Source organism: Notechis scutatus, chromosome 11, assembly GCF_049901735.1.
Source record: "Notechis scutatus isolate UNSWTSFEM ecotype Mainland chromosome 11, rNotScu1.2, whole genome shotgun sequence".
Classification (NCBI taxonomy): domain Eukaryota; kingdom Metazoa; phylum Chordata; class Lepidosauria; order Squamata; family Elapidae; genus Notechis; species Notechis scutatus.
The window spans coordinates 16807076-16829965 of record NC_142019.1 but is presented as its reverse complement, the minus strand read 5'-3'; the positions used below and the strand labels follow the sequence as shown (position 1 = coordinate 16829965).

The 22890-nt window shown below is 44.3% G+C and overlaps 1 protein-coding gene across 4 annotated transcripts in view; it reads left to right on the top strand.

Annotated features, from left to right (window-relative positions):
- The first annotated feature begins 3298 nt into the window (after window positions 1-3298).
- Window positions 3299-22890, top strand: part of FAM169B (Protein) — a 42834-nt gene continuing 23242 nt past the window's right edge. The window contains exons 1-2 of one of the 4 annotated variants that reach the window (XM_087972926.1): window positions 3299-3531; window positions 16131-16264. In XM_087972926.1, coding sequence (XP_087829052.1) covers window positions 3489-3531; window positions 16131-16264 — 177 coding nt within the window. In that variant the 5' untranslated portion in view covers window positions 3299-3488. The remainder of the gene's footprint in view (window positions 3532-16130; window positions 16265-22890) is intronic. The other 3 variants (XM_087972923.1, XM_087972924.1, XM_087972925.1) reach the window with 3 other exon arrangements.

The following is a 22890-nucleotide window of genomic DNA, read 5'->3' as shown; positions in this document are numbered from 1 at the left end:
TCTTATTATGTTGTTTTATTCAATGTATTCCTAATCTATTACAAATGTGTACCTCAGTCTTCCGGCGTGTGGGATCAGGTCATGAGGGAACTGTGTACTATGCCACTAAAACACCCCCTATCTTTGAATAAATAAAAAAGGAGGGAATGTGGTAATATAACCTATTGATCATTTTATCATTTTCTGTAAGGCCTTTGTATAACTAGCAGTAAGTCTAGGAAGATGTGGGCATTCTTGGTGGGGGTAGGAGTATCTTTGCTCAGAGTGCCTCATTCTGTTTTGATTCTGCCAGTTTAGAAGGAATAGGAAAATGGGTGAAAGTTCAAGGTACAAGATACACAGTTGTGCTTTCTCATGGGACTTTCCAAACTTTCCCATGAGACTTTCTGTGGCTGTATGATCTCATCCTAGCAAGGTAACATCTGGGACTTTCCAAGATTGTGTGTTCTCATGCTGGTGAAGTAATCTCCTGTTGAGGTCATTGTTTTCTGAATATGCATACTGTATTTTGCTTGTGTTTTTCTCAATAAATACTGCTACCTGAGTTCTCTCAGGGTTGGCATTTTTCTCAGAGACAGTTCCCTGTGTCTCATTTCAATGTCAAACCACCATAAGCTCCCCAAACCTCACAAAAACCCACAGGTGTGAACTCAAAAGATTCCTTTATTAGGAATGCCGGCAGTCCCGGCAAAAGGTTTATCTCTCAGGCTAATAAATCTGTCCGGCCAGAAGATGAATAATTGTCTGCCACATCTATTCATCTCCGCCTCCTGCCTTTTATTCCCAGAGCTAGGGTGGGGCCTCGCTAGCAGCGGTGGCTCCTCTATCCCAGGGACCGGCCCGTAGATTTCCACTGCTCTCCTCTCCTCTGCCTTCTGCACATCCATGCGTCAGGCACTGGACCCAGCTGTTCCTCCTCTTCCTCATAAGCCATCTCCAGACACGGCTCTTCCATCCCAGGGACCGGCCCATAGATTTCCACTGCTCTCCTCTCCTCTGCCTTCTGTGTGTCAGGCACTGTTCCTCCTCTTCCTCATAAGCCATCTCCAGACATGGCTCTTCCATCCCAAGGACCAGCCCATAGATTTCCACTGCTCTCCTCTCCTCTGCCTTCTGCACATCCATGCGTCAGGCACTGGACCCAGCTGTTCCTCCTCTTCCTCATAAGCCATCTCCAGACATGGCTCTTCCATCCCAAGGACCAGCCCATAGATTTCCACTGCTCTCCTCTCCTCTGCCTTCTGTGTGTCAGGCACTGGACCCAGCTGTTCTTCCTCTTCCTCATCAGCTACCTCCACACCTGGGGGCTGTTGACTCTCCATCTGAGGGCTGATAGACAGCCCAGGCTCCATCTCAATCCCTCTCCCTCTCTCTCCCTCCTTCTCTTTCTCCTCCTTCTCCTTCTCTTTCCCTCTCCTCTTTTTCCTCCTTCTTCCTTTTCCCTCTCCCTCCCCCTCTCCTCTATTCCCTCTCCCCCCTGAGAGCTCCCAGGTGGCCCTGAGGCTGACCCTGACTCCCACACCTCCTCCTCCTCCTCCTCCGATTTGGCTGCTGGAGAGGCTGGCGGCGGACAGGCCACCACAGGACTACCTGTGTGTGCATGGGCAAACACACACACACACACACACACAAACACAAACACACAGAGCCCATGTTAAATTCTTCAGTGGCTGTTTACTCGGTGCAGGCCTACAAATGCTCAGATCGTTATTGTGCAGGCAGTCCTCGACTTACAACAGTTCATTTAGTGACCAAAGTTAGAGGGGCCCCTGAAAAAAAAGGGACTTACGACTGTTTTTCATACTCACGACCACTGCAGCCTCGCCTGGGTCAGGGGATCAAAATTCAGATGCTTGGCAACTGGTTCATATTTATGACGGTTGCAGTGTCCTGGGGTCACGTGATCCCCTTTTGAGGCCTCTGACAAACCAAGTCAATGGGGAAGCCAGATTCAATTAATAACATCGCTAACTTAACAACTGCAATGATTCATGTAACAACTGTGGCAAACGAGGTTGTAGAAGGGGGCAAAATTCACCTAACCAAGGTTTCACTTGGCAACATCAATTTGGGGCTCAATTGTGGTCGTAAGTCGAGGACTAGCTGTATTCCTAGTCTCCCCAATGAAACCAGCCACTCCCATCTTTTCCCCAAAATTGATGTTACGCAGAAGACAGTGGTTGGCGGTTTATAGTGATGGGATTCCATTTTTTTTTTACTATCGGTTCTGTGGGCGTGGCTTGGGGGGCGTGGCAGGGGAAGGATACTGCAAAATCCCCCTTCCCTCCCCACCCCGCTAACCTGCTTTCCAGCTCCGTTCTCCTGTGCAGGGCAACATAAGAAGACCCAGCTAACATAAGAAGGCCCAGTCAGATGGGGCTCAATGGGAGGCAGGGAAGAGATGGGGTTGGCGGGACCAGTCAGAGGCAGGATTGGCCGGTTCTCTGAATGACTCAAAATTTCCGCTACCGGTTCTCCAGAACCGGTCAGAACCTGCTAAATACCACCTCTGATCCCCTAAACTCCAGTAAAGATGTTACTTAACCTGGTAAGGAAACCAATGTTGGGATTCAAATTTTTTTACTACCAGTTCTGTGGGTGTGGCTTGATGGGCGTGGCTTGGTGGGTGTGGCAGGGGAAGGATGCTACAAAATCCCCATTCCCTCCCCACCTCACTAACCTGCTTTCCAGCTCCGTTCTCCTGTGCAGGGCAACCAAAGAAGACCCAGCCAATCTGCCTCAATGGGAGGCAGAGAAGAGATGGAGTTGGCGGGGCCAGTCAGAGGTGGGATTAGCCAGTTCTCCGAACTACTCAAAGTTTCTGCTATTGGTTCTCCAGAACCGGTCAGAACCAGCTGAATGCCACCTCTGGGTGTTTAGTTTTGGCACTGTGTGCTCTACAAAAACCCACTTTTTTGCTTTTGGTTTATATGAGCTGCCATTGATGGCTAATCAATATGAATTCACGAAACAGTGAATTTTTCCATCTTGACTTATGGCTGGGAGCCCTGGATGCATTCAGGCCGGCTTGGATTGCAATCCACCAAGGTTTCCAAGCCAAACAACTGTCCACTCAGCAGAGGTCTCCAAACTTGGCATTGAATTGAATTGAGTTGAAGTCCGCAAGTCTTAAAAGTTGGCAAGTTTGGAGACCCCGGGTCCAGGGCTTGAAAAAGTTACGCAACTGCGATTGTTGGTTTGCAAAGCCCCGTCTCCCAGTTTAGCAAGTGGGCTGAGCGAATCCAGCTGCTCCGCTTCCGCATCCATCAAGCGCTGGAGTTCAGCCAGAGACGGTGCGCAATCGGCGATTGGTTCCGCGTGGCGCACGACGCCCTCCGTTGCACACCGGCATCCCCGGGGCCGGGAGCGCGTAAAGGGTGGCCGGCTCAGCCTCTTCGTCCCTCCGTTGCGCGGGGACGGGCCGAGGGCGGTTCCCGAGCAAGCCCCGGAGGGAGGGCGGGCAGGCGGGCAGGCAGGAAGGAGGGGCGATGGCGGGGACTTCTCGGTTGCGCACGGGGAGAGGCGGTGCCGGTAAGGAACCGGAACGGAGGCCCCTGGCCATGCGCAGAGTGCAGCTGTCCCTTGTGCGATGCAATTCCCTGCGGGGTTCAGGGAACAAAGGGGTTGGAAGTCGCGCGAGGCGGCCCCGGGCTGGGAAATCGAACCGAAGCAGCCGTTTTTGCACCCTTGCAAAATAGCAATCGCTTTGCGCCTTGCAAAACGCGCGCTTGAGAGGTTGGGGCGCAACGCTGCCGAGGAGGAGAACCCCAGGGGCAACCGGGGGTCTCAGCTCTGCCTTGGGGAGGAATAGGGCCAAAAGGCTGGAGAAAAGCTGGGCGCTCCTTCTGCGTGCGCGGGGAGAAAGCCGGATTTCGAGCGCAAAGCGGGGAGTGTTAGTACCGCGTTATAATGCCTTGGAAAGACCACACAGGACTCGAGGACCCTGTAACTGTCATAAATATAGACAATAGAATAACAAGAGTTGGAAGGGACCTTGGAGGTCTTCTAGTCCAACCCCCTGCTTACACCACACCTACATCAGACAAATGGTTATCTAATCTCTTCTTAAAAACTTCAAGTGTTGGAGCATTTACAGCTTCTGGAGGCAAGTTGTTCCACTGATTTAATTGTTCTATCTTACACTTATCTTATACTTAGAATGCTGCATCCAGTTTTGGTTGTCATATTATTAAAAAAGATGTTGAGACTCTAGAAAGAGTGCAGAGAAGAGCAACAAACAAAGATGATTAGGAGGCTGGAGGCTAAAACATATGAAGAACGGTTGAAATTGGGTATGTATGTCTTGTCTAGTGAAAAGGACCAAGGGTGACATGATAGCAGGATTCCAGTATTTTTTTTTTGGGGGGGGGGGGCTGCCACAAAGAAGAGGAGGTCAACCTATTCTCCAAAGCACCTGAAGGCAGGACAAGAAGCAATGGATGGAAACTAACCAAGGAGAGAAGCAACCTAGAACTAAGGAGAAATTTCCTCACAGTTGAGGACAATTAACCAGTGGAACGGCATACCTTCAGAAGTTGTGGTTTTGTCATTGCATGTTTTTAAGAAGAGCCTGGTCTGTCTGACATGGTATAGGGCCTCCTGCTTGAGTAATGGGTTGGTCTAGAAGGCCTCCAAGGTCCCTTCCAACTTGGTTACTCTAATATTTTGGATGAACACCTCTGCCCGTCTTGTTTGGCCAAAGCTGCAATGAGCAACCCCCGGTTAAAGCAAAGTTATCTAAACTAGGTTGCATTATGAGGTGTGAAGAGGCCATCACACTCAGCCAGCAGAACGGTGGTTTGGACTTTTGTGCATGCACCTCTCTTTTTCTGGCTTCAAATATATATTGTTATACATTGCTGTTGAGCTTTTTTTTTTTTTTTTTTTATGAGAAGGATATACAAAGACTTTAAGAACTTCATAAAATCAATATTTATACCATAAGCTAAGGGTGACCAACCTTGGCAACTTTTAAGGCTTGTGGACTTCAGCTCCCAAGAATTTGTCAGCCAGCTATGCCGATTTTATCACGTTTTTAAAGTTGCCAAGGTTGGACTAACCTCTGCACTTGGGTATAATAGGGTTAGGATATAATGAGTTGCCTGGTGACTCCAGTTCCTGGTTTTTTAATTTGTGAGGTAGGTTGGATTTGAACCCAGGCCACCGTGGTTTGCTGCATTTAAATTGGCTAAACCAAGTCCCAGTCTGATTTATAACCATGTGCACGGTGGTTTGCCATCTTGGGTTGATGGCTTAGTCTGTTGCTTGGAAGTCCACCAACAGACGCTCAATTCAGCAAAGCTTAAAACAAACCTAGTTTATGGACATAAGCAAATCTTGCCGCAAATCTCTGTTTATTGATGGGCCCCTGTGAAAATGTTGCTTTTGTAATTTACGAAGCTAGTTGAGGGGTCAATTTGAGAATATTGCCAGCAACATATGGCAAGTAGCTATGACATTCTCCTCCCCACCCCATGAAGAATTTTCATAGAATTTTCTGAAAATAACTTCATATTTTTTTGGTGATGATGGTGGTTGTAGAAATTAAAACCCTAAAAAATGTTGAATTCCTTGGATCCTGGTGCATTTTTTTGGTAGAGATGGCCTTCTCCCATTGCTGAATAAATACGCATTTGGTAACAATTAAAGCTTTGTTGTCCTTTAAAGTAATGCTTATTATGTTGTAACGGATATTATTTAGCAATCTAAAGTTTTCTGTGTGTTGGGGCTGATTGTTGTTTTCCCTGCTTTCAGTCCATCTGAAGTCTAAAGATAGGGCATTGTTTATGCAAACTTGAAACCATTTTTACTCTGAAAGCAAACTTTTATGTGGTTTGTTTTTGTTTTCTCAAGGCAGGTAACAGGTTGGTAATCATTCCTTTCCCCTCTTTGCCATTTCCTACTTTATCGCATTTTGAAGATCTGTCAGTCTTGCACAGATCAAAGCCTTTTCCTTCCTTCGTTAACAGTGAATTTATTTATTCTTGTTAGAAAAACAGGGTATTAAAGCAACCTTATAATTAACGGAGTGGCACAGAAGTTACATACTGCTAGTCCTCGACTTAATGACCAAAATGGAGCCCAAAATTTCTGTTGCTAAACGAAACATTTGTTATAAGTCGGTTTTGCCCCGTTTTATGCCTTCCTTGCCGCAATTGTTAAGTAAGTCACAGTTGTTAGTAACACTGTTGGAAAGTAAATCTGGCTTCCACATTGATTTCGCTTGTCAGAAGGTTGCAAAAGGTGGATCCCATGCGCTTGGGACACTGCAACCATTATAAGTACGAGTCAGTTGTCTTAATTTTGATCCGTGACTACCACCACAGTCGTAAGTGTGAGAAATGGTCATAAATCACTTCCTGCAGTGCCGTTGTAGCTTCAAACAGTTAACTAAACGAACATAAGTCAAGGTCTACTTGTATTTTTAATTATATTTCTAATTCTGCAACTGTTTTTTGACCTTGGCAACTTTAAGAGGCATGGACTTCAACTCCCAGAATTCCCCCAGTCAGCATCCTGGGAGTTAGTTGAAGTCCACAAGTCTTTAAAGGTTGAAAAAAAACCCCCACTGACTGGGTGGATGGCAGAGTTTTCTTTTTTATTTCTCCTCTGATTTTTTTTTTTATACTCTTTAATTTTTTGCCCAAAGAATTCAAGAAATCTTTTATGTGATTTGAACCCTGGGCTTCTGAACTGAAACTTAAAACATGCTTCCCGTTTCCTGTTGAATGGCTAAGTTCACCTACGGTATTAAACTGTGGCTTATTGGTTCACAGCAGGAATCACAATTGGCTGGTACACAATGTATATAGTGAACCGTAAATTTATGTTTTCGTAGCACAGAGGTTGGTTCCCGGTTTAGCAAGCCGTAAAAAGAACTAAATTATGGGTAGTAAAATCATGAATCCAGCCTTTGCTCCTTGTACTGATTTACTGTATGTATTTTATACTCTTAGCCTTAATGGTGAAAAATAAAAATACCAGGAGGATTTATTCCCCCCCCCAAAAAAAAATTTCCATGACATTTTTCCACGCTACATCTGAGCATTAATAGTATATTGAAATGTACTTTTGAGTCTTACTTTCACCTTTTCAGTCTGATCAGATTTGCAATATGTTTTTATTACATTATATATATATTTTTAAAAAAACTCTGAGTGATAACAGCATTCTTTTCCTCAACTGGTTTTATTTTATAAAACGAATCCCAACTGTAGTGTTCAATTTCTAAAAAGGCAGGTAGTCCTTGGCTTACGACCATAATTGAGGCCAACATTTCTGTTGATAAGTGAGACATGTGTTAAGTGAATGTGTCCCCAATTTACAATCTTTTTTTGCCACCGTTAAGTGAGTCACTGCAGTTGTTAATTAGTGACATGGTTATTAAGTGAATCCTGACTTGCTTGTAGAATTACATTGGCAAACTCTTGCGATTTTGAAAGTACAATCCTTCCACCTGTTCTGACCCAAACCTGGTTCCAAGGAAGCAAACACGAGACAAAGGTAACAGCACAACCTTTTAATGTTTCATTTACGAATCCCATTCCTTCATGGGTAAAAGGCCGCTTCAAACCAATTAGCTCCGATAAGAAAGAGCCTTGCCAAGTTTTTGCAAGGCTGCCAAGAACACCAGATAAAGTTACTAAGCAATGATTCCAACACAAAGAATTTCCAAACACCAACTCGGATATTCCTAACATCCACCAGGCTCGAGTGTAAAACTTCTTTGCCTTCTACAAAGAACTGCAGTTTATCAGCTGGCTTTTCTCTCTTGAGGGAGGGGCCGTTACCTTGCAGCCTTACTCCTGAGTCGCCCGTGCTGCTGCAGCTGCTCTGTCCTTCAAGCAGCCCTGCCAACACGCACACTGGCCACAGGCTCCTCGGGGGCCTCTTCTTCATTGCTGCCAGCCTCCACAATCTCCGAAGGCAGCATTCCACTCCCTGATGGTCCTGGCCCATCCCTGCATCACACGCAGGCCCCTCATCTGAGTCCTCGTTCTCTGAGACCTCAGCCGTCCGCACCTGCTGCCGGTGAACCACAACACACATACACCTGCCCTTTTACAGCCTGAGAAACTAGGGAGTGTCTCTTCTGAGCCGCTTCTCCCATTATGCAGCTGTGGTAATGAATATTTAAGGTAATGAATATTTAATAGCTGACCAGCTGCTATAAATGCTGATGCAATGAGGATGAGTCAGTTGGGTATTGCCCCTTTAAGACTGAGGATGGGTCCACAGGGTTATTGCCTCTTTAAGAAGCTGTCTATATAGAGGAGGCCATGAGGGGGTGTTTCTTTCTCCTTGTGTTCTATCTCCATTGTAGTTTTCTGTGCAGAGTAAAGAAGATTGATTGATTGCCAAGTATTTGCCTACTACGTCTATGTGTGTGTGTGTGTGTGTGTGTGTGTGTGTGTGTGTATATGTGTATATATAAACTATATATATATATATATATATATATATATATATATAAATAAATAAACTGCCTTGTATATAAACCACTGTTAAAAGACAAAGCCTCTGTATGCTGTGTTTTGCTCTGTGTTGTCTCACAATTGTAGTCACGCTGCAAACACTGATAGCTCTGCTGTCTTTTCTCTGACCATTATTTTGGCCGGCCTTTTTGTCCAGTCTCCCAAGGTCTTTCTCACCTACCAATGCAATCCCTCATCCTCTTTTAGCGCACTTCCCTATCCTAGAAGTGGCTCCTGGCTGTTGAACTGTTTCCCGCTTATGAGATAAAACACGCCATGTAATTTGGATTTTATAATAACCCACGGTCAGTTCTTTAAAAGAAATCTACCTTACAGGGGAGATCTATAGAAATGCCTATATGATAATTTAGAGCCACCTTATTTTTTCCTTGTGGGACTTCACTTCCAAGCCACTTGGCTTTAATTTGCTTGTTTTTGTGGTGCTTTTTGGGGGTGGAAATAAATTCTTTGGGCTGTAGAATATTTCTGTCTTTGCCTTCAGCCCGTGCTATCTTGGTGACGATGAAATCTGTGTTTTTTTGTCCAGTCAACATTTCGTTTCAGGACAATGAAGGACGAGCTGCAGTAGTTGCTTGGTGTGGTCGCTTTTTATATTGCCTTGATTTTGATCAAATTAATCATTTCTGGGGTAATACAACCACGCTGGCTGGGTTTGAACAAAGGGGCAAGCTAAAATGTAGTTGTTTGGTCTGTGTGTCAAGGATATTAGGTTTGATCATTTGACAGCTGTATCCCAAACCGGGGCCCTGAGGATGACATCGTCCACCGCCATTGGGGGTTGAGTTGGGGAAAGCGATTATTTATCTTTTCCCCTTGGTTTTTCCACCGATTCCATGAAAACGGTTGGAAAGGTCAAGATTAGCAAGGTGACATATTTATATCTTTGTGTGTCTGCATATTTCTAGAACATTCTAGAGATTGACTGGAAGCTCATTACAGGTAGTTGGAAGTCCACCGGTCTTAAAGTTGCCAAGTTTGGAGACCTCTGTTTTAGATTAAAACGAGAAAGCCTTTTATTGAGGCTTCCCATCCGCTTTGTGTGTTAGGAGAGAGAGAGAAAGAGAAGCATTTTTGGAGACCCACCGCGGGGGAGGATTTCTCCTTGTTGTTGTTTCCCTTTCATTAAACAGAATCCTTCCTTCCTTCCCTGCCAGCCTCAACGAAGGGAACGGCAGCAGCGGCGTGTAGTAAAAAAAAAAGAGAGAGAGAGAGAGCCGAGGCTGCTGCTATCTGCTGGCCAACCTCAGTGTTGACATTGTGGCTGGAGAAGCAGGCGCATGTGACTGTCCTGACCTTGTTTACGAGGCTTGGGTTATTTAAGATGGCCGTGTCTTTTTAAGCTCTGGGCAGAAATGCCGGGAATTTCTGGAATCCGGCAAACACAAGGGGGTCTTCTAAATTTACTCTCCGGATGGTTATCCGGTCTCTCTACTCTGGGGAAGATGGGAAAGGGGGAGAAAAACAGAAGACCACTCCTCTCATTGCATGTTTTATCACTCTTACTTCCTCTCCTTCCCATCCCTTTTTTGTTAATGGCAGATTGTATTTTTAAATTCTCTCCAGGGTGGGTTTATTGCAACTTTCCAACCAGAATATCCTCTTTATATACGGCTTTGGAGAATCACTTTTTTTTTTAAAAATGCAATTCAGCCATGTACGTTCAGGAAGGTTTTACTCTCTCCAGCCCCTGTGTATGTATGTATGTATATGGGGCAGAGAAGGGGAGGCTTTGTGGAAACGAGAAACTAGAAAAAGTAAGGCTGGCAGTTTTTCAACAAAGGGACTTTTATTTTGTAAGGGCTGGAATTCCCCTCATCTTTTGGTAACCTCCTGTCTGGCTGACATATTAAGTGTTTAGACAGAGTTGGAAGGGACCTGGTAGGTCATTTAGTCCAACCCGCTGCCCAAGCAGAAGACCCTACACCATTTCTGACTGATGGCAGTCCAGTCTCTTCTTGAAAGTCTCAAGTGATGAAGCTCCCACAACTTCTGAAGGAAACTTCTGTTCCTTCAGTTGATTGTTCTCACTGTCAGAAAATTTCTCCTTATTTCCAGGCTGAATCTCTCCTTGTTCAGTTTCCATCCATTGTTCCTTGTCTGGCCTTCGGGTGGCTTGGAAAACAGGTTAAGCCCTTCTTCCTCTCTGTGGCAGCCCCTCAAATATTGGAACGTGTCTCCCCTGGTCCTTCTCTTCACCAGACTAGCCATGCCCAGTTCCTGCAACCGTTCATCCTATTGTATTGTTCTGCCTCAACCACAAGTGGTCCTTGCCTTACGATCACAATTGGGCCCAACATTTCTGCCGCTAAGCGAGACAGTTGTTAAGTGAACTTTGCCCCATTTTGCGACCTTTCTTGTCACCGCTGTGAAGTGAATCCCTGCGGTTGTTTAATTAGTCACACAGTTAAGTGACTCTGGCTTCGCCATTGACTTTGCTTGCCAGAAGTTTGCAAAAACGGGGATCACGTGAGACGCTGCAACTGTCGTAAACAGATGCCGGTTGCCAACTCTCTGAATTTTGATCATGTGACCATGGGAATGCTGCAATTGCAATAACCCTTAGACGTATATACTGTGTCACAGTGCTTTTTAGCTTTCTCTGAGCGGTTTACAGAATCAGCATAATTGCCCCCGACAATCTGGGTCCTCATTTTACCCACCTCAGAAGGATGGAAGGCTGAGTCAACCTTGAGCCGGTCAGAATCAAACTCCTGGCAGTGGGCAGTTAGCTTGCAGCAGTGCATTCTAACCACTGTGCCACCACAGCTCCTTCCTTCCCTCCCTTCTTCCTTCCCTCCCTCCCTCTCTCCCTTCTTCCTTCTTTCCTTCCTTCCCTCCCAATATCACTTAGACTTATATATCACTTCACAGTGCTTTACAGCCCTCTCTAAGGAGTTTATAGAGTCAGCCTCTGGCCCCCAACAATCTGAGTCCTCATTTTACCCACCTTGGAAGGATGGAAGGCTGAGTAAATCTTGAGACAGTCAGGATCGAACTGCTGGCAGTGGGCAGAGTTATAGAAGGAAGGAAGGAAGAAATAGCACTTTTATACTGCTTCACAATGTTTTACAGCCCTCTCTAAGTGGTTTACAGAGTCAGCCTCTTTCCCCTCACAATCTGGGTCCTCATTTTACCCACCTCGGAAGGATGGAAGGCTGAGTCAACCTTGAGCTGGTTAGGATTGAACTGCTGGCAGTCAGCAGAATTAGTCTGCAATACTGCATTCTAACCACTGTGCCACCATGGCAATAGAATAGGAATAGATTAAGCACTTAAAACTTATATACTGCTTCCCAGTGTTTTTACAGCCCTCTCTAAGCGGTTTACAGAGTCAGCCTCTTGCCCCCAATAATCTGGCTCCTCATTTTACCCACCTCGGAAGGAGGGAAGGCTGAGTCAACTTTAAGCCTGGTGAAATTGGAACTGCCAAGTTGCAGGCAGCCGGCAATTCTTGGATTTTGGTGTGCAGTGGCACACATTAAAGATATTTGGCTGGCAGGAATTAAAAAAATAAAATAGTTCCAGCTAAGATTTTGCCTTGTGATGCTTTCTGTCTTTCGAGGTAGATAGCTCACTGCCTTAGCTCAACGGAAGGCCTGTTTTTTTAAAAAAAGTTCTTTATTTTTAACAACAGACATAAACAAACACAAACCACGAAACAACAACTAAAACCTTTCAATTGTACAATGTGTCGGTTGCTCCGTATCTCTTGTGCACAATATCAATAGTCTTCCCTTCTTAAGTTTAGATTAAAATTCATATTATATAGATCCATCTATCCATATTATTATTAAATCATCGTTAGATTTTATTTGCAAATTCATATCATCCCTTTCGTGCAAATCTCAACTTTTCCAAGCCCTGATTCGTATTATGGTTCCTTCCATAATAATCAATTATAGCGTATCATTTCGTTGCATTATAGTTACTAAGGAAGGCTTGCTTGTTGGACGTCTCTGGAAGTTTTAACAGGAATTTTGAGTTCTTGGAAGTGTTTTTATGAGAATGAGAAAAAAACTCTGCCTTATGATCCAAGCATTACTGGGAAAGAAGACAGTGTACTGTGTGGAATGCCTTGTCTCTTGCTGGGGATGGAAGCAAATGAGCCAGGTGCTTTGTCAACTTCCATCGGTACACGAAGATGTTAAAAATAATTTTGCTGTTAATCCCAGAGGGCATTCTTCCACTCAGAAATATGTCAGCATGTTTAGTAATAAGGATACCTCCTTTGTAGAGTGGGTACCCTTTACCTTATTTGGTCACATGAAGGATGGCTACTCTAATGAAAAAGTGGGTTAGGGGAGACGTGATAGCAGTGTTCCAATATTTGAGGGGCTCCTACGAACACGAAGGGATCTGGCTATTTCCCAAAGCACCAAAAGGCAAGAGAAGAAACAGTGGATGGAAACTAATCAAGGAGAGAAGCAACTTAGAACTAGGGAGAAAATTTCTAACAGTGAGAACGGCTTGCTTTCAGAAATTGTGGGTGCTCCACAGTGGTGGGATTCAAACAATTTAACAACTGGTTCTCTGCCCTAATGATTTCTTCCAACAACTAGTTCACCAAACTGCTCAGAAAGTTAACGACCGGTTCTCCCGAAGTGGCGCAAACTGGCTGAATCCCACCACTGGTACTCCATCTTTGGAGGCTTTTAAGAAGAGACTGGACAGCCCGGTTGCCTGGAGTAGTATAGGATCTCCTGCTTGAGCAGGGGGTTGGACTAGATGACCTCCAAGGTCCCTTCCAACTCTGTTACGTTCTACGTTCAGATCTGATTGGTACCTATGTAGAAAATTGAGAGAAAACTGACAGGTTAAATAAAGGAGGTATAACAAACCTCCAATTTAATGGAGCTCATCTTGTGGATTTTGAATGCAAATATGAAGAAACACAATATCCTTTCACACGTCTGCAAAAACCCCATTTGCCATTCTGTGCTTGGATAGAATAGATAAAAATGTGCATGCGTTAAATCTCGTTCGCGCTTTTACACATGCATGGGAATGCATGAGCTATGCAAAATAAGCAGGCATAAAATCCCATGGCTGGAATGCATATTATAATAACCTTAGAGCATGCAAAACCCCATTTGAATTTAATAGACTTTCTGCTTTAATGCACATCCCTTCCCCCATTTGGGGCATTGCCTTCCAAGTTGACAATCTTGCATTTCCAGTGGCGAGTCAACCATGTGAAGGCGAACAGGATTTTTGCCTTGGCTGGAAAATCGGTGACTTTGAGAAATCCACGAGAAATTTTGCAAAATGTAGGATGCATTGGAAGGCAATGACTTTTAGATCTGTTTAGTCACTTCAAGCACTACACGCTTTCCACGCCTTGTTTATGTGGAAGCTTCAGAAGACATCTGAGAGACAGTTTGGTACAGTGGTTCAAGCACCAGCCTAGAAACTGGAAATTTCGAGTCCTGCCTTAGGTGTGAATCCAGTCCCTTTTTCTCAGTGCTGGGAAGGAAGTGATGGCAAACCACTTCCGAAATCTTGCCAAGAGCACTTCAGGGGCCTGTTCAAGTAGTTGCTAGAAAAACTGACTGGAAGAAGAGGAAGAGAGGAAGATAGGAAGAAGAGGATGAAGAATGAACGAGAGGAACAATGAAGGAGAATTCAAAAGAATGGAAGATGGAGGAGGAACAGGAACAATGAAGAATGGGGGGGAAAAGGAGAAGCAGAATGAAAAAGAGGAAGAATGAAAAAGAATGAAAGCTGGAAGAATGAAAAAAGAGGAAGAATGAAAGAGAATGAAAAGAATGGGGAGGAGGGGGAAACCTCGCTTGAACTATTTATTACTCTTGTGATTTTCCTACAACATTTCAATGGAGGTAGCTACGTTTCCTAGCCTTTCTTGAGCTTCCCAATCGATGTGATTTCTCAGCCATTGAAGTGAGACAGAATCTGTTTCTACGTGTTTTTGCCTTCACTTTTAATTCCTCTTGTTTGGCTCTCTGAAGTCGACACTGAAGGGGGCAGTTCTGGTTTCCCTGATGGGGCCAAGCGTTGAGTACAGAGAGGGGTAAAGATAGCTGCATCTCAGATTTTAAGTTTTAGTAGGCTGTGCTTTAGAATAGGACAGAGCTGGAAGGGACCTTGGAGGTCTTCTAGTCCAACCCCCTGCTCAAGCAGGAGACTGTATACCATTCCAGACAAGTGACTGTCCAATCTCTTTTTAAAAACCTCCAGGGATGGAGCACCCACAGTGTCTGAAGGCAAGGTGTTCCACTGGTTAATTGTCCTCACTCTTAGGAAGTTTCCCCTGAATTCCAGGTTGCTTCTCTCTTTGATTAGTTTCCATCCGTTGCTTCTTGTCTTACCTTCAGGTGCTTTGGAAAATAATTGGACCCCTTCTTCTTTGTGGCAGCCCCTCAAATATTGGAATCCTGCTATCATGGTGCCCCTGGCCCTTCTTTTCTCTAGACTGGCCAAACCCAAATCCTGCAACCGTCTTCATATGTTTTAATCTCCAGGCCTTTGATCATCTTAGTTGCTCTTCTTTGTACTTTTTCCAAAGTTTCAATATCTTTTTTTTTTAATACTTTTTACTGAAAGACTCATTTGGTGTTTTTTTTTTTTTAAAAAATTCCACCGATAGCCTATCAGATTCAAGGGTCTTTAAACTTGGCAAGTTTAAAACTTGTGGACTTCAACTCCCAGAATTCCTGAGCTAACATGACTGGAGGAGGAATTCTGGGAGTTGATGTCCACAAGTCTTAAAGCTGTCGAGTTTGAAGACCCCTGGGGTAGATAAAGAGAGGTAGAATATAGAAAGAGAGATAGAGGGAGAAAGAGAGAAAGATAGAATAGGTAGGTAGGTAGGTAGGTAGATGGAATGAATAGATCAAGGGTCTTCAAACTTGGCAAGTTTAAAACTTGTGGACTTCAACTCCCAGAATTCCTGAGCTAACATGACTGGAGGAGGAATTCTGGGAGTTGAAGTCCACAAGTCTTAAAGCAGTCAAGTTTGAAGACCCCTGGATCTCATAGCTGGCCCAAAGGATTGATACGTTGTGGTCTCCATGTGTGTTGCTAATACCAAAGTCCACATGGCTGGTGATTAGGATTTAACTCAACATTGGGGTGGCTGCTAGCACCCAATTTATAAGTTGGTGATAAGCTTGTAAACAGAGATTTGTCATTTATCATTTGTCCAAGAAAGGTCCAACCTAGAACTAAGTAGAAATTTCCTGACAGTGAGAACAATCAATCAGCGGAAGGAAAACTTGCCTTCAGAAGTTGTGGGAGCTCCATCACTGGAGGCTTTTAAGAGAGTGGACACCTGTTTGTCCAGAATGGTACAAGATCTCCTGCCTTGAGCAGGAGGTTGGACTAAAAGACCTCCAAGACTTATGATTCTATGATCTGAACTTTTGTACTGTTTTGTAGGCATGTAGCATATATAACTCAATTACACAATGCATTCAGCTATGAGATTCACTATGTTTGAACAGCCACTAGGTGCCAAACCATGGTGGGAAAGAAATGTGGGGTTTTGACCATCATGGCAATTTTTTTTTTGCTCATGTTGTAGGCAACTTGGCAACTTGTGCCAAGACTTGTGGACTTCAACTCCCAGATTTCTCCAGCCAGCAAAGCTTAACCTTAATATTCTTCCTCTTCTCCTAGATTGTCTTTTTCTGGTGGACATTAAAAATGAAAACCTGGGCAGTCTTGAAACGGGGCCTTGCAACAACCAGGCAAAACTTATGGAGGAAGCCTTATCTGCCGCTGAAGAACTCTCTGTCCCAGGCCGAAAGGACGTACGTATACTTCGTTCTTTTTTGATCAAAGGTTCCGTATGGTTCCCTCTTGCTCTGTTCCGCCACCACAGAAACTCTGTGAGATAGAATGAGCTGAAACTGTCCGTAGGTCAACTGTTGACTTTTGGGGTTTTCCTATTCTATTCTATTCTATTCTATTCTATTCTATTCTATTCTATTCTATTCTATTCTATTCTATTCTATTCTAATTCTAATTCCATTCCATTCTATTCTATTCTAATTCCATTCCATTCCATTCCATTCCATTCCATTCCATTCCATTCCATTCCTGACAGTTAGAACCGTTAATCATGGAACGACTTGTCTCCAGAAGTTGTGAATGCTCCAACACTGGGAATTTTTAAGAAGAGATTGGATGACCATTTTGTCTGAAGTGGTGTAGGGTTTCCTGCCTAGGCAGGGGGTTGCACTAGAAGACCTCCAAGGTCCTTTCCATATTCTGCTCTGCCCTGTTCCCTTCCCTTCCATTAACGATGCCATGTTATCTATTACTTTGGAAAGCAAGCAAGAAGGAAGAAAGGCAGCAAAAGGCAGGTGATGCACAAGTTAGATAGTGATTGAAGGCAACAAATACTATGCTGGTAGTGTTTACTGCTGACTCAGTGGATAGCCCTTCAACGCAGTCATGTGGAGAGCAAGAACATCACTGATATATTGTTGATATTGTCCCTGTTGTGCAAGATAAGATAATAGAAGGAGCCCCTTGAGTTATCACTACAGTTGGGCCCAAAACCTCAACTAGAAACAAGGAGAAACTTCCTGACAGTGGGAACAATTAACCAGTGCAACGGTTTCTCTCTAGAAGTTGTGGGTGCTCCCGTCGCTGGAGGCTTTTAAGAAGAGACTGGACAGCCACCTATCTGAAATGGCACAGGGCAGGGGTGTCGAACTCAAGGTCTGCAGGCCAGATGTGGCTCATGGGGTGCTTAGATCTGGTCAGCGGGGCCCCCCTGGAAACAGCAAAGGACTGGTCCGGGGTGCCTCTCCCAGCGAAAACGGAACTCGGGAGGGCCACGCACAGCCTCCAGTGTGTAGCTCCGGTGGCCTAGAGGTGGAGCTCTGGCCTCACAATCGGGAGGCTGTGTGTTCAATCCTAGGCAGAGGCTAATATTTGGAATAGACTCTCCTGCTCGAGCACAGGAGGTTGGACTAGATCAGCAGTCGCCAACCGGTGGGCCGTGAGAAAATTTTGGTGGGCCGCAGAGAAATCTCACCCCCAGAGCACCCCCCCCAAAGCAATTAATCCAGGCTGTGCAGAAACACAAGGCTGCACCGCCCACATGGCCCACGGGAACCCTCCCCGCCCACTCACTCCTTACCCAGTAAACATGCCTGCTAAAATTGCCGTTTTTCCTTTTTCCGACCATCAGCTGTTCTGCTGTGCCGGGAGATTTAGATTAGCTAGAAAGCAGGAAATGGTTGGATTTCTTGTGTTCTAGCTAGTCTTTAGATCTTCAGCTCTGCTTTTAAGTACAGCCGAACCTCCCTTAGGACTGAAGGTTTGCTTGCAAGCAAATTCAGTGCAGACCCACGGCAAGCAAATTTGCAAGACTGAGCTAGCCGATGGCAGATAGGTAGATCACTGAATGATTCTGTGAGCAACTCAATCTGCCTGCTTTGCCTGATTTTGGGTAAAAGTTGCTCTTTTTTTATAAAAAAACATCAATATTTACATGCATGGTGTGCTGTGAGTTAATTTTGTGAGTTTGCTTGCAAGCAAATTTTATGTGACAGACTGAGCTAGCCAATGGCAGATAGATAGATCTCTGAATGAATCTGTGATTCTGTGAGCAACTCAATCTGCCTTGCCTGCTTTTGGGTAAAAGTTGCTCTTTTTTTAAATAAAAAATTCAATATTTGTATAAATATTTATAATATTTACATACAAGCCATGCCTGCCAGTCACATGACCACCAAGCCACACCCACAGAACCCGTTAGTGGTCCCTGGGATCTAAAATGATGAGTTTGGTGGTCCCTGAGGCCCAAAAGGTTGGCGATCACTGGTATAGAGTCTCCTGCATGAGCAGGGGGTTGGACTAGAAGACCTCCAAGGCCCCTTACCAACTCTATTATTATTCTCTGAGCATCTCTGTTTGTGAAAAAACTTGAATGCACACAGGCCCATCGATAGGACTGAAGTCCTTCTTTGGTTTGGGCTGACTCTGATCTGGGAGAAGAATTTGAATTGCAAGAATAAAAAGTCCTTGCTGCATGTTCTTTGACTGCTTGGATACAGTTGATTTCCTTTCGGTATACCAGAGGGTGTGTGTGTGTGTGTGGTGTGTGTGTGTATTTTGATTCCAGCAAATTGAGTATTTTAGGACGTATTATATTGTCATGGAAAATGTGAACCCACAGGCTTGATGGAGAAGAGATTAGGAAACGCTGGCAGTTGGTTCTTGCCATGCAAGCCGTCCCCAGCTGGAGAGGGAAAGGGAGAGAAATATTGTGTCTATGTCCCTCTCTATTCTTCATCCTTTTGGTCTCTTTTTTCGGGGGGTGGGGGTTGCATTTCTGCTTTGCCCGTTTCCCTGATGTGCCAAGCAAGCAACAGCTTCAAAGAGCCCAGATGCAGCTGAACAGGAGCAACAGAAGAACAGCAAGTAGAAATCAGGGGCTTTGACCAGATACAGACAGATTAACAGAATTGGAAGGGACTTTGTAGGTCATCTAGTCCGACCCCCCGCCCAAGCAGGAGACTCTACACCATTTCTGACAGATGGCAGTCCAGTCTCTTCTTGAAAGCCTCCAGGGATGAAGCTTCCACAACCTCTGAAGGCAACTTCTGTTCCATGGGTTGATTGCTCTCACGGTCAGAAAATTCCTCCTTATTTCCAGGTTGAATCTCTCCTTGTTCAGTTTCCATCCATTATTCCTTGTCTGGCCTTCAGAGGCTTTGGAAAATAGCTTGATCCCCTCCTCCTCTCTGTGGCAGCCCCTTCAAATATTGGAAGGCTGCTATCATTTCTCCACTGGTCCTTCTCTTCCCTAGACTAGCCAATGCCCAGTTCCTGCAATCATTCGTTGTATGTTTTAACTTCCAGTCCCCTAATCATCCTGGTTGCTCTTCTCTGCGCTCTTTCCAGAGTCTCCACATCTTTTTTCTAGTGTGGTGACCAAAACTGGATGCAACAGGAGCAACAGAACAGCAAGTAGAAATCAGGCTTTGAGCAATTTGAGTTTGCACTCAAACCCCTTCCCTAGCTGTGTTAGAGCCCTGTTAGAGACGTGGTTTTTTATTTTTGCATAAGTGAGAGAAGAGTCAGCTGTGCATAAAATGCACTTTGATTGCCCCCTGGTGCCCAAGAAGCACAGTTGCTTCCCTGGGGCTAAGTCAAAAACAGGACACGAGGTTTGGAAATGAAAGAAGAAGACGGGGACGAGGGTAGCTCTACCTGTTGAACATCCATGCAGAGCTGGGGAGAGCCAAGAGGTTTGTGTGCTTGAGTGTCACTGCAAACTTGACAACAATGGAGGTAGCCCTTGACATACCACCATACTTGGAAACCATCATTTCCGTCATCAAACAAAAGTGGTTGTTCAGCAAGTCACACACGCTTTTGTTATGACCTTCTTTGCCACAGTTGTATAGAAAAAAAAAAGCCAATGCAATCCTAAGTTGCATTAACAGAGGGATACAATCAAGATCAAGGGAGGTACTAATACCACTCTATAAAGCCTTAGTAAGATCACGCCTAGAGTACTGCATCCAGTTTTGGTCTCCACACTATAAAAAAAGAGGTTGAGACTCTAGAAAGAGGGCAGAGAAGAGCAACCAGGGTGATGAGAGGACTGGAGACTAAAACATACAATGAATGGTTATAAGAACTGGGCCTGGCTAGTCTAGGGAAGAAAAGGACCAGGGGAGACAGGATAGAAGTCTTCCAATATTTGAGGGGCTGCCACAGAGAGGAGGAGGGGGTCAAGCTGTTTTCTAAGGCCAGAGAAGGAATAATGGATGGAAACTGATCAAGAAGAAATTCAATCTGGAAATAAGCAGAAACTTTCTGACAGTAAGAACAATCAACCCATGGAACAGAAGCCTTTGGAAGTTGTGGGAGCTTCATCACTGGAGGCTTTTAAGAAGAGGCTGGACTGCCATCGGTCAGAAATAGTGTAGGGTCTCCTGCTTGGGTGGGGTGGGGTGGGGTTGGACTAGATGACCTACGAGATCCCTTCCAACTCTGCTAATCTGTTAAATTAAACACAACTCTACACTGGTTAGGCGGATCGTGTAATTGTTAAGCAAATCTGGCTTCCCCCATTGACTTGCTGGCTGGGAAGTTCATAAATGGCAAAATCTTGTGATTTTTATACACTGCAACAATCCTAACTACATGCCAGGACATTCCCCAAACCATGGAGATGCAGTGACGGTCATAAGCGTGACGACCAGTCGTAAGTCACTTTTTGCAGTGCCGTTGTAACGTTGAATGGTCACTAAATGAATGGCTGTGAGTCAATCTGTAATCACAGGGTGGAATTTGGAGATAAACAAGAGAAATTCTCCACATTTTTCCAGTTTCACAGGCTGCACCTGGCTTTGGACTGATCGGGATTAGGCACACTTACAGGAGCTACCCCGACCAGCAAACAGAAGTGTCAAAAATCAATCATTGGCATGAAGGATTTGTCCCCTCCATCTTGGTCTAGGTCAGTGGTCTTCAAACTTGACAGCTTTAAGAGTTGTGGACTTCAACCCCCAGAATTCCTGAGCCACTGGGGCTCCTTTATGACCTGTGGTCTTCAACTCCCAGAATTCCTCCTCCAGTCATGTTAGCTCAGGAATTCTGGGAGTCGAAGTCCACAGGTCTTAAACTTGCCAAGTTTGAAGACCCTTGGTCTAGGTACTTGATGTCTGTATGAATTTGAATTAAATTAGAATGAAAATATAAAGGCTGGAATCTCAAAGGCAGAGAGAAAACTGGGTGCCTGGATGGTTTGAGAAATGTTGCACTGAAAAGCCCTGTTAACGTTTGTGGGGTTTGTTTGTTTCATTGCAACATGATTTCAGCCGAGGAGTCATGTTTCATCATTTCCATCCATTGTTTACAAGAAGTGAAACCCACAAATAAACATTTTCAAGATGTATCGTTGCTCAGGTTCATTGTTCAGGTTGAATAAAAAGCACAGTTGCTTAATCCAATTTTTTTTTATTAACTTGGTTATTTATTTATTTATTTATTTATTTGATTTGCCAATTGTTTACAAGATAATAAGTATAAATGTATACATAGTTGTGAATACATGAAATGGGTACATATAAGAAAAATAAAAGAATAAGAGAAACAATAGGACAGGGACGGTAGGCACGTTGGTGCGCTTATGCACGCCCCCTACAGACCTCTTAGGAAAGGGTGAGGTCAATAGTATAGTTAGTTATCCAAGTAACTTTTATAGGCAGCCATCCTCAGATGACTTGGCTGTATCCAATAGATATGGATGGATGGATGGAAAGAAAGGGAGATATTATGATAGATAGATAGATGCATTGATGATAGATAGATAGAGAGATGGATAGAGAGAAATAGAGAAATAGAGAGATGCTGATAGATAGAAGCTGACCCCAACACCCTCACCCGTGCCAAATGAAAGAAGTGGCTTATGGACTTTGGTTCTCCTAATCAATCAATCCTTCCTTCCTTCCTTCCTTCCTTCCTTCCTTCCTTCCTTCCTTCCTTTCCTTTCCTTTCCTTCCTTTCCTTTCCTTTCCTTTCCTTTCCTTTCCTTCCTTCCCTTCCTTCCTTCCCTTCCCTTCCCCTTCCCTTCCCTTCCTTCCTTCCTTCCTTTCCTTTCCTTTCCTTTCCTTTCCTTTCCTTTCCTTTCCTTTCCTTTCCTTTCCTTTCCTTCCTTCTTCCCTCCCTCCCTCTTTCCCTTCCTCCCGAGACATTCCTTCCCATAAAACACAAATATTGGAAAGTGTAATTTGTTTAGAAAATGGACATTCTGCCCATTCCTTTAGCAGCTCTAGAGAGTCCCAAACCAACAAAACCATCCTTTTCTAAAATCCTGAGCTGACATAATAGCAATACGCCTTGAAAAATTGATGCCGGTTGCAAAATTGAATTCCAAATTGAGTGGCCCAAAATATTGTATAGGAGCAAAAAAAAGAAAAAAGAAAAAAGGAAAAAAAAAGCCAGTATTAATGTCCGCTTTAAAATGTGGTTGATAGAAAAGACCCAATTTAAATAGCATTGCTATTCAGAATAGAATAACAGAGTTGGAAGGCACCTTTGAGGTCTTCTAGTCCAACTCATTGCTCAGGCAGGAAACCCCATACCAAATGGTTGTCCAATCTCTTAAAAACTTTGAGTGTTGGAGCATTCGCAACTTTTGAAGGCAAGCCTGTTCCACCGATTCATTGTTTTAACTGTCAGGAAATTTCTCCTTAGTTCTAGGTTCTAATTCCAGGTTGCTTCTCTCCTTGATTAGTTTCCATCCGTTGCTTCTTGTCTGGCCTTCTGGTGCTTTGGAGAATAGCTTGACCCCCTTGTCTTCATGGCAGCCCCTCAAATATTGAAAAACTGCTACCATGTCACCCTTGGTCCTTTTCACTAGACTAGACATACATACCCAATTGCAATCATTCTTCATATGTTTTAG